The sequence below is a fragment of the Sebastes umbrosus genome, chromosome 8, assembly GCF_015220745.1.
Source record: "Sebastes umbrosus isolate fSebUmb1 chromosome 8, fSebUmb1.pri, whole genome shotgun sequence".
In the NCBI taxonomy this organism is placed as follows: domain Eukaryota; kingdom Metazoa; phylum Chordata; class Actinopteri; order Perciformes; family Sebastidae; genus Sebastes; species Sebastes umbrosus.
The window spans coordinates 9,218,965-9,230,000 of NC_051276.1; the positions used below are offsets into that span (position 1 = coordinate 9,218,965).

The 11,036-nt window shown below is 43.6% G+C and overlaps 1 protein-coding gene across 1 annotated transcript; it reads right to left on the reverse strand.

The window, feature by feature from the left end:
• Window positions 1-5,805: 5,805 nt before the first annotated feature.
• gcnt4a (glucosaminyl (N-acetyl) transferase 4a) lies at window positions 5,806-9,551 on the reverse strand. The gene is made up of 3 exons (XM_037776719.1): window positions 9,431-9,551; window positions 9,034-9,104; window positions 5,806-8,669 (listed from the first exon to the last, which is right to left on the reverse strand). Exon 3 carries the CDS (start codon window positions 8,666-8,668, stop codon window positions 7,379-7,381), a length of 1,290 nt encoding a protein of 429 aa, XP_037632647.1. The 5' UTR covers window position 8,669; window positions 9,034-9,104; window positions 9,431-9,551; the 3' UTR covers window positions 5,806-7,378.
• Window positions 9,552-11,036: the final 1,485 nt, after the last annotated feature.

An 11,036-nucleotide genomic window follows, 5' to 3' on the forward strand; every position in this document is an offset into this window, starting at 1 on the left:
GAGTGAGTGAGTCCAAGAATTGCCACACACCAAAATCTCCAGACCGAGTTAGAAAGTTACTAAAGCCAATGAGACATTTTCTCTTTCAGGTTTGCAAGTTTCTGTTTGTTTCTAAAGGTGTGCCTTATCTCAAATAAACACTTCTAACCTTTGACCGCACAGTCGCAGTTAGAAAGGGCGGATTTATTTACCACCTTTCCCATCCCCCCACACATCCCTGGATTCTTAATCCTGCAGTTAGGTCCTGGTTTACTCCACAGGAACAAAGACAGGTTGTTCGCCCAGAGGTACTCCTGGTCCATCGAGGTACGAGGCATCGTCGCCACAGGAACTGGGCAGGACTGATGACAGTCTGTATTTGGATACACGCTGAGAGGCCCTTGATTGGGTCTCTAACCACCGGTTGATCTCCAAGAACACACTCTTTATACTGCCAAATATAATGGCATTTTTATTAATCATTGAAATATATATATATATAAAACCAGCTTGTGCTTTTACGTTTTACAAAACTGTATGTTTACTTTGAAAGAAAGAACAACTATCCTTTTCATTGCCTGTTCACTGTTTGGACGATCATACTATACTAGCCACAGCCTCGCTCTCCGGTCGGACACCGACCAAAGCTCTCAGCTTGTCTCGCCTACTCTGCATTTGTATAAACTAACTGCAACAACCAAGATGGAAACAACCTCAGTGTTACAGTTCACTCAAGTACTGTGAGACACAAGTGTAACTTACTGTAAAGGCAGGGTTGGTGAAGATTTTCGAAACATTTTTTGTTATATTAGTTGAAATTCTCATTACATCCTGACAGCAATCAATAAATCAAATGCTCTGACCAAAAAGATCCAGTATCTGTAGCTGTCGCAGGACTGTAATAAACCCGTCCAGTCATTTTATTCAGCCCGAATGTAATGACTGAACGTCTACCTACCTGCCTACCTGTGTGCACTCATGCCCGTGCACCATTAAGCATCACCGGAGTCTTCCACAAGCTGCTATAGCTTGACAGCTGTGAGTACTAACAACAGCCATGTACGCCTTTCACGTTCATTATGATAGGTTCATGTGCATAATGATAATTTTGGGCGGAGTGTCTTTGGCGGGAAGCCTGAAGGGACGGTCTGTTGAAGACTTGGAGACTTTCTCTCTAGATTTTAGTGCTGCTATAGCTACTTTCATTAGAAAAGAGTTGGTAACCCTGGGTTGGGTTTTCAGTCGGATAATTTTTTAGAAATCTAGTGTTCTCTTGCTAGTTTCTCAAGATCACCCACTCTTCCTGTATGCTCTGTTCACATGTTGGTGATATTGGCTTCCATGCACACTCATCCCTGTATAACTGCTACCCAAATGCTGAATTAAATTAATTAATCAAATTAGACTAATTAGTGGCCTAAAAGGTGCACAGCACTTATTTTAAGGACTTGTTGAACATTTGATGTATGATGAAGTTTCAGCCTGGTCTCACTGCCAGGGCGTGTTACCGATGCCCTTTAGTGTCTGTATGAGACGCACCAGGCTTTCAACTAACTCCAATATAAACCCATCCACGTCATTATAGTAGTATAAACAGCAACAAAGTCTGTGTACAGAGGAGGAAGGGTTGGGTGGGTGGACGGGTCAGAAAACGCAGGATTTTCACCCAGGAGACTGCCGTTTGTGTCTCATGTGAAACCAAAAGTCAATGTCGACTTATTTTAAGTTACGTAAAGCACTTAACTTGTATCACGTCAAGTTATGTAGCCTATGTAACTAGCCTATACGTAATAAATACTTATTTTAGCCCAAACCATGATCTTTTGCTAAACCTAACCAAGTAGTTTTGTTGCCTAAACCTAAGAGACGCCGAGGGCTATACCCAGTGATGCCAGGGGTCCTCCTGACCAAGCGTCCGTATGTGACGAGTTGGGAATAAGAACAAGTTTACGAGTTATTTGTGGAGATAATGAGGAGGAAATAAATAGCTGCTTTGAGTCTAGTTTTACTTTCTACAGTTAGTACTTTTTTGAATGACCTATCGGAGATCTGCAACAGGAATTCAGACCGACAAACAAGCCAGAGATCGTTTTGGTCGGGCTCGCCGGCGGTGAGTAAGCTCTGATAGAGGGGTCGTGAGAAGTGGAAGCTGTAACATGCTCACTGTGGTGCCTGAGGCCTGAGATGAAGGCAGTTTATCACCATGTGTGACCAGACTGTTGTAGTGATTTGAGAGATTTCTTTAGATGTTCTTCAGATTTTTTTTGACAGAAAAAACTTGTAAACAGCAGACTGGACCAGACTGGGAAGGAACAAACATCTATAGATACGCTATCCTGTTGAATATCTGTTTGACCGTACTGTCCAAAGCAATCAGCCAGCCAACTGGCTCAAGCCCTCTGGGCGTGTGGCCAATGATTTCATCTTTGCATAACAAACAATCTTGGGAACAGTGAGCCATAATGTAATTACTTTGAGTGGGGGGAGGAAGGTTGTTCTTGTGTTTTTAAAGCCAAAATCGCTACAAAACGAATCACAAATTAAATGAGAATGTCCAGGGGGGGTATAAAAAAACTTTTTGCTGAACTGAATCATAAATTCACAGACTTGGAAGATGACACAGCACCTCTTTGGGGAAAGAGGTCTTAATGAGCCAGGGGAAAAGAAAAAAAAAGAAACAAACAGCTCAGCTTGGAGCCTTTCCAAAATACCAGACCAGAGGGAAAGAATGATGCTTATTGTTCATTGTATACCTGCAGATAGACAGACATGTAGGAGGGGGCGCAGGTTTCGTATTCAAATTTCACCTGTCCTCTACAACCCCTCCACACCGCAGAGCAGCCATGAATTGAGTTTATTGTGAGGAGCAGGGCAATATAGAGGAGGAGGGCAGACAGTGAGGCCACCGGTGGTGACTCGCCGCTCCTCGTCCACTCCAATGATACCGACATTTGATTAGACACCCATGAAGCGTGTGTGTGCTGCTTACAACTACTGTGAACACTTTGATGATAATAAAACATTAAGAATATCCATCAAGTTGCAGTGTGTTAGATCTGCAGGGCTTTATGTGATGAAAACTTTCATTAAACATAAATAACATGTCCATTATCAGTGACTTTAAAAGCGGCTGAAAGGAACAATCTCACCATCCGATCCATTAGTAGTAGCTGTACCGGAGGTAATTTCACACAGTGTTACTCAGGTGATGGAGTTTGCTCGGTTCTCACGGAACTTCGGATGATTCAGGTTTTTTTATTATTATTTTTTGGAGCACTTTAAGGGCTTCTCGTCCATGTTTCCTAAACAGGAAACACTTTGTGGGTGAGTTAAGGGAGTACTCTAGTATTTCCATGATGCAACTTGATAGCGTATTTTCATTAGACCCTCAGTGCTGGTAAACACCCACGGCTTTCAGAACTCCACGACTCCAGTTTGTGACACAGGCTTTTCTGTTATAGGTTTCTGGTTTCATCATCGCCGTGCTGACATGATGAGGGTTTCTTTGGTAGACTCGACAAAGCTCCTCCAGAGCCTCAGACATCAATGAACAACAGTGTTCACTGGCTGATTATTACTCCTCAGGACTAGTAAACTGATCTTGATGTGTAAAAAAAATCAGTGGATTGGCCCTTTAACTGTCTCTGGCTACCTGTGACCCCATTTTCATTTATAAGGATACAAGGCTATAGAGTCTGGAGGGAATACTGCACAGTCTGAAACTTGAACAAGACATTGTGTAATCACAGTACATCGCCAGTCAGTGGTTTGCCCAATGCATTTGCTTAGTTAACTAAATATTACCGTTGTGTGTACCCAGAACTCCCTCCTGGTGAAATAAAGTCAATTAAAATTGAAGTTGCTGAAGTATATCAGCTGTGTATCTACACCAATGACTCACTGTGTAATGTAAAAGCATGTTCAGCTCAACTCAGAGTGTTTTAGCCTCTTTCAGCTCATTGTTTTGTTTTTTTACACCCCCACAACTCAGGTCCGCCTAGCCCACTAGGTGTGTGAGGGTCTCCCAGCAGGAACGGTGGTGAAGTTGCAAAGACTGAAACTTTGAGGGAGGTAGGGAAGAATCAGGACTGGGCTTGGGATTCGTGAAGGATCATCAGGTCACCAGGGCAACAGTCTCCAGGAGAGCAGAGGGATAGTGGCACTGGACATCACACAGATGCCCCTGGAGGGAGCACTTGTGGGTCCAGTATGACACTGTCAGCCGAGAGACCCTCTGGATTCATCCATCCTCACTTGGAACAGCATGCTGCCTGAGAGAAAGAGGCTGACATCAACAGTTAATGGTCTTGCTGGTGTGCAGCCCCAGACCAACCCTGTCTCCTACGCAATTACATCCCCATAGCCTATAACTAAACTGCATTCTCAAGTATGTTTTATAGTACATCATAATATGCACCAATATCTGGCTGAAATGCCACAATTTCTACTGACAACTAAATGTGAAGCTCCAAGGACTGTGATCATAAATGCTGAAGGCCACCTTGTTGAGGGGTTAAAGTGCACACATTTCCATCATAATAAAGTCAGCTAAGGAGTTAGCCATTTGACATCTCCTCCATTACGTCCTTTAAAATCTTCCGGTGAACGATCGCAGCACTGATTAAAGACTTGGAAGTGATTATCGCCCAGTCGAGCAGACGGAAACACGAGCCGCTGCTACGCAACCACCACCTGCTGCTGTTACTATAATGCGGCACCTCATCCTTTGTGTTGTATTACCTTTGTTTAAACAACGACCTGATCCCATTTCAGCCTCGTCTGAGCGCTGGCTCATCAACACTCTGAATTGAATGCAGTAAATAAAAAGGAGCTGCAGTAGATGTAAAAGGCCAAAAAGAAATGGCTGAATCTTGAAGGAGCCATTCACCTGGCTGAGAAGTTGAACACGAGATGTCTAAAGCTGCCTCTCTGGAATCATGTTCTCCATCATCCTCCTCTCTCGTCCAACTTTTGTGCTTGAATTCCTTAAGACCTTCACAAGCTTGTTGATACAGCGGTCTGGCCAGGTGAGATGTGGGAGCTTTTCCAGGCCACTGTTCTTCCTCTCTTGTATATGCTGACAGACTGAGGAATAGGAGTCAGTGCTTCAGCACCCTGAGTTATGGCGGCTTGCTATAGCTCCCACATCCTCACACTCATTTCATATACTTTATATCAGTCCTGTTAAGTCATCAGTATTTGGAGCCAAGTGTGGAGCCAGCCAGAGAGGGAATTAAAACACCACTTTCTACAGTTAGATGCACTCAGGAAAAGATGCAGTTAGAACCATAAGATCAGTATGAAAACCATCATGACTCACATCTACATAGCTATAAGAAGAGACCATTAAACTAGTCACACTAAATCAGAATACTCAGTTAAAGGTACACCCTGTGGAGGTATCATTGTAATTTCTCATTTCCTACCTCATAAAACCTTTGCAAAGCGCTTTTAATATTTGTGGATAAAAATCCATTGATATACATGGTGTGGACACAATAACAGAAACACCTGTGTGTGTGTGAAATAATCAGACTGAAAAGTCTGTTTCTGACTAATCCAGGCAATTCAATACCGGAAAAAATCACGGTATTTTGTTATATTTAAGCCAAAATACTGTCAATCCAATATAGCCATAAAGAAGTCAGTAGTAGTAGTGTGCTTCAAACCAAGTGCTTGTCCTCTAATGCCACAATCTGGTGGGCTGTGTCAGAATCGGGGGTGCTGTGTCTGACTTTTTGTTTTTTCAAATAGACCATCCGAAGCCAGAGCTTGTTCAGAGATGACAGGGTATCACCTGAGACCACAAGTACAGCATCATAAGAAGCATCATACTTTTATTCAGGAATACATCAATCACCAGAAATCACAACCTTTCATATCAATCTAAACTTTTTCAAATCAATTGCTATCTTCATGACAAAAACTGAGACAAACAAACAAAAGCATTTGATTTACAGAATACATGAGAACAACAGGAGTCTTTGGTATTTCTGCTCTCGATATTAAGAGTATAGTTTCAGGAATCAAATTCAAGAACAACATGGACGCTGTATTTGGATGTGATATCGAGTGGCACTTGTTTTTAGGATCACATTTTAACCCATTATTCTTTAAGACAAAGGCACTTTTTTCATTTCCTTCTAGTACTGATTTAATGCCCTATGTGGTTCAGTGAAAGTTACAGACTGACAATGATTAGAATGAATGAGATAATGTGGAAAGGCCGTTTAGTATCGTGCTGCGACAGGATGGAATAATCAAGAAGAGGTGGAAAGAGAATTTGAATGCCCTTCCAATACCACTTTGAAAAAATAATTCATTAAAAGTCCAGCAATCAGTGTTAAGAGATATTAGCAAAATGTACCTTTTAAGTAAAAGTAAAATAACTCATTTTGAAGTACAACCTCTTTTACAGTGTTTAATTACTGATGCATTAGTGATGCAGTGTTTTAATGTTGCAGGAGGTTCAGGCGGCACCTCTCCATATAGTGTTGGATAGTATCTAAACAATAGCTTTGTTTGCTTGAGAAATCTTAATCTGACAATCACTGACAAGTTAAATGTCTTATAATGAAATTGGTCAACCCAGTCACCAGAAAAAATGTTGGTATTATATGTTTTTGCACACCGCAGACACGTTTCCAAAAGTATGTTTCATATCAGCCTTGTATCGCGCTCACAGAAATGCCAACACCACGTGGTTAACGTTGTGAAATGATTGGTTAGGTTTAGTCAAAAAAACTACTTGGTTAAGGTTAGAAAAATTATCATGATCTGTGTTTAAATAATAATACCAACGCAACGTAGCAACCGTAACTAGCGCAAATAAATAACAACCACCCTTAGCCGACTTTCTTACGTAACATTACATAACAGGCGGTAACAACGTTACGTAACAAACACAAATAGTATATAAGCGCAACGTTGACTCACACGACACACGAATAGCGGTCTCCTGGGTGAAAGTCTTGTGTTTGTTGGACCGGTCCACCACAACCCCCCACCCATCCTTAGCGGACTTTCTCGCTTGTTATACTCGTTATTATTCTACGTAACTTTCAATAACGGTTCCTCGACATAATACGTCATTTGCTCTGCGCGTCGCTCGCTATACGACATCACTTGCTCTGACAGAATGCAAAAACATCGACATTCAACGTACCCGTGGTTTACAGAAACGTACAATGCCGACATTTTTTCCTGGCTGCTGGGCTGAATAGGTAGTGGAATCTAACAAAATGAAAATACTCAAGTAAAGTGCCCTTCATCTCAGAATTGTGCTTCAGTACAATGATTAAATGTATTTGATGTCATTTTTGCACCTTTACCTAATAGCATAATAAATACTGGAGCTACTCTCTCCTCCCCCTCGTCCCATTTCCTCTTCCCTTCAGTATCATGTTTGCACGTATTGACGTTTTTCCATCAGCTTCTCCTCCAAACACTTAATCAGGATCGGGTCCACTTTGGGGTCAAATTTGTTAGCGAACCAGTGGCCGTAGTTGAGGAGCCAGCGAAGTTCAGCAGCTCCGTAGATGCAAACACTCCGCATGTGTGTACCCGTGCAGGCCGGGTAAAGATTTCCTTCTAAATAGTTCCATTTGACTAGTCGTGTCTTACTCCTCAGATCGGTAATGTCGGCCTCTGACCTGGGAATGTGTCCAGGCACTCCAGGGACCCTGACCAGGGTGGCCCAGAAATGTTCATCTGGCGAGTATGTGTCAGCCGACCACGCCAGGAAGTCCTTTGCCACCTGGCAGCTGCTAATGTAATTCACAAAATCCCGTGACAGGACAAAATACGCACTCCCGATGAACATCTCGATACCGTGAGGAGGAACACCTTTGAACACTGTGGTTTTGACGGGAATACGACGGTACTCATAAGGCACATTTTTCAGCTCGTGCTTGAAGCTGAAGCGCTGTTTCTTGAGTTCACTGGGTCGGCTGGACTCTAGCATGTTGCTGCCGTTCAGCTGCTTCAGCTCCGTTACCAGCTCATAGTTTGACTTGAGAGGAAAGTCCTGGCCACACAGGTTGATGACATACTTCCATTCGACCTCCGACCTCAGCAGGTCAGAGAGGCAGTTTAGGTCGGCATTAAGCCTGCTGATGTGGGCATACTCCACGGACTCCAATTTTGAGGCAATGAACACATTCGGATTACACTGAGCCAGGTTTTTAATGGCCTTTATAAACGCTGGAGAGGATTTCTGATCGTAGTGAATGCAGTAGATGTTGTGAGGCGCATAGATTGCGTGAAGAATACGCTCCACCATGGGCGCATTCTTATGCACCACCAGGGAATAAGCCAACGGGAAGCTCCGCTCCGTATCCGACACCGGACCGTCATTGTAACCCCTCCTTTTGAGAAATGTTTGACAGTCCGAGGTCAAACTCACGGTGCTATCATCGTCCACGTCGACAATGACTTTCCGTTTTATCTCGAGAGCTTTGCCTATCTCCACGGGGTCGAGCTCGTAGACGGCGGTGCAGTTGATGTCATACCTGTGGTTGTGGGTACTGGATAAGCTTCCGCTGATTCCGTAGGGCTCGATGTAAACGCTGTCCCTCACCGTCACTTTAATGTAGACCAGTTTGAGCAGACAGACCGCCAGCAGAGACAGAGAAAACAGGAAGCACCTGTGTCTCAATCTATGTGTGTAGTGGGCACATCTTATTTTCATTCTGGGAACAAAGGGATAAAAAAAGACAGAAATAAGAATCTACTACTGATTGTGAGAGGAGCATTAAGTGAGAGAAATGATTTCAAATAAGTGGCAGAACAACTATCTTTGTGTTAATTAACTTTTAGATATCTTTACATTTTTGTTAAAGTGCATAATATTCTTTGAGCAGAGTTAACTACAAAGTAAATCATTTAAATTCTTGGGACACAACACTGGAACTTTCTTTTCCTCAGATAATTTACTTCATGAGCACATCAGTTTAACATTAACACATGTGTATTTTAAACCTGAATTGTGTTTAAGTCAGAAAAATAAACAAAATATGAACTTTGTTGTGCTTTGTAGAAGCTGTTCTAAATTACCTTGCTCTCTAAAGTTGTCTTTGCGCAGCTCTCGTGCCATGCAAACTTCTCCCACAGCTCCACATAACGACCTGAATGAATATAATGAGAAACATCTCTTCAGCAAATTAGAGGGTAAAAAAAACAAAAAAGAAAAAGAGGAAATAATAGATATGACAACACCAGAATGACTGAACAAATCCAATCCAACTGTCTGCTTTATATATATATATATATATATATATATATATATATATATATATGAGGAGCAGCTTCAGTCGCCAAGTTTTTACGCATCAGACGTCTGAATAAATAAAAGGAATCACAAACACAATCTATCCTGAAATACTGTCTAAAACCTCCAGACAACGGTATGATGAGCACGGTTAGAAGGAGAGGGAGCAAGAAGACAACTCACCACACCGTAAAGAGAGAGCCGAGCGGCCGACAGACCGGGATCCATCGCGCACTGGAGAGACTGAGAGGAGAGGTTGGAGGGGTGTCGGAGAGAGGTCCGCCCACTGCCCGGTCACATCCAGCACATCACCACCACCCGATACATTTATCACCCACTCACTAATGATTAACCCTCCTCAGCACAGTCATATCTCTAACACTGCGCTCCCCATCCATGTGTCCATGAGTACAGCATCTATACAGACTACCAGCCAGCAGGGCTCATGTGACCTGAGGTTATAACTGACAGCTCCAAACCGCAGGGCTGTAGGTTTCCTTTCAACATCAGGGGGGACACATATGAAGGGGGGGTGGGGTGGGGGGGGAGGGGATCCTCCTCCTCCTCCTCCTCCAGGAAATTAATTTCTTGCATTCTGGTGATTTTTTCTCACATCAATTTATGGTGGAAATCATAGGCGCAGTTTGAACTTTAAAGGGACTGTTTGTAACTTCTTACACGTATAAATCAATCCGGGTCGGTGTCCCATGCGCGCTCGCCTGTGGCTACGCTGTTCAGACTCAGACTCCAACAGAAACTACACGGAAGCACCAAAACCGCAAAGTTATATTTAGTGAAGCCCGTCTTGCAAAACAGTGTTGGCCGCGGTCGGAGGACACGGGTGGAGACCGTAGCTTTGGTCTCCAGGACCGGAGTCTCTGCTCCTCTGCCTGCCTGCTTGCCTTCATTCACACACCGCGCTCGTTCTCGCTATTTCTCCCCACGCTCATGTGGATGCGCGCACACTCCACACTGCAGAAGAGTTAGTTTAGCTCTGAGAATATCTAGTTAATGTACAGTGGATGTTTGTGCAGAAATAACTGCTGCAGCTCCTCCAGACCAACAGAGGTTTCCCGTGTCTTGTGAAGTGACGGGGCTCCGCAGCGAGAAACGATATCGTCTCCAACCGGGGCTCCGGTGTCTCCCCTGTTCCTTCCGACCGAGGTCGGGAGGCTGAAGCAGGAAAAGCCAACACTAGGATCAGCAGTGATTCATGGAGAGACCTTCGTCTGGTCAGCTAACATTACTGCCAAGCAGCTGAAATATAGAGTGATATTGTGGTTTTAGCTGACGTGTGTCGCCTCACTGTTTTGAGCGATGCTCGTTCACGTCTATGTAGGGCGAGCACAAGCGCGAGCCTGAGCAACAGGACGCTGACTTTCGTTGACTTAACGGCCACAGGTGTCGCTGTTCACAAGCATTTCTGATTCTTACAAACAGTCCCTTTAAGGTTGGGGGTTCACAAAAAAAATCTTGAGGGAATGTGTACAACGCAGAGAGGTCCAGTGTATTGGGATGTGTGCAGCCTATACATATTACACCCTCCAACCAGAATGCAACGCGAGCGAGCGCTTGTGACAAAATCAGTTTGATTGCATTGTTTTCTATTGGGATGACCTAACTGGCCGCGGGGCGACGAAGCGCTTAGCAACGTGCCATTTTGAGCTGAACTTTTGTCAGATGACCTGTTCCTAGTTATTCCTGTCGCTCGCTTTGAAAGCGCTGCAATGGACAAGAAACAGCTGATTTGTGAAGTTGAAAGGGTTATCTATACTCTACTTCCTCAGGA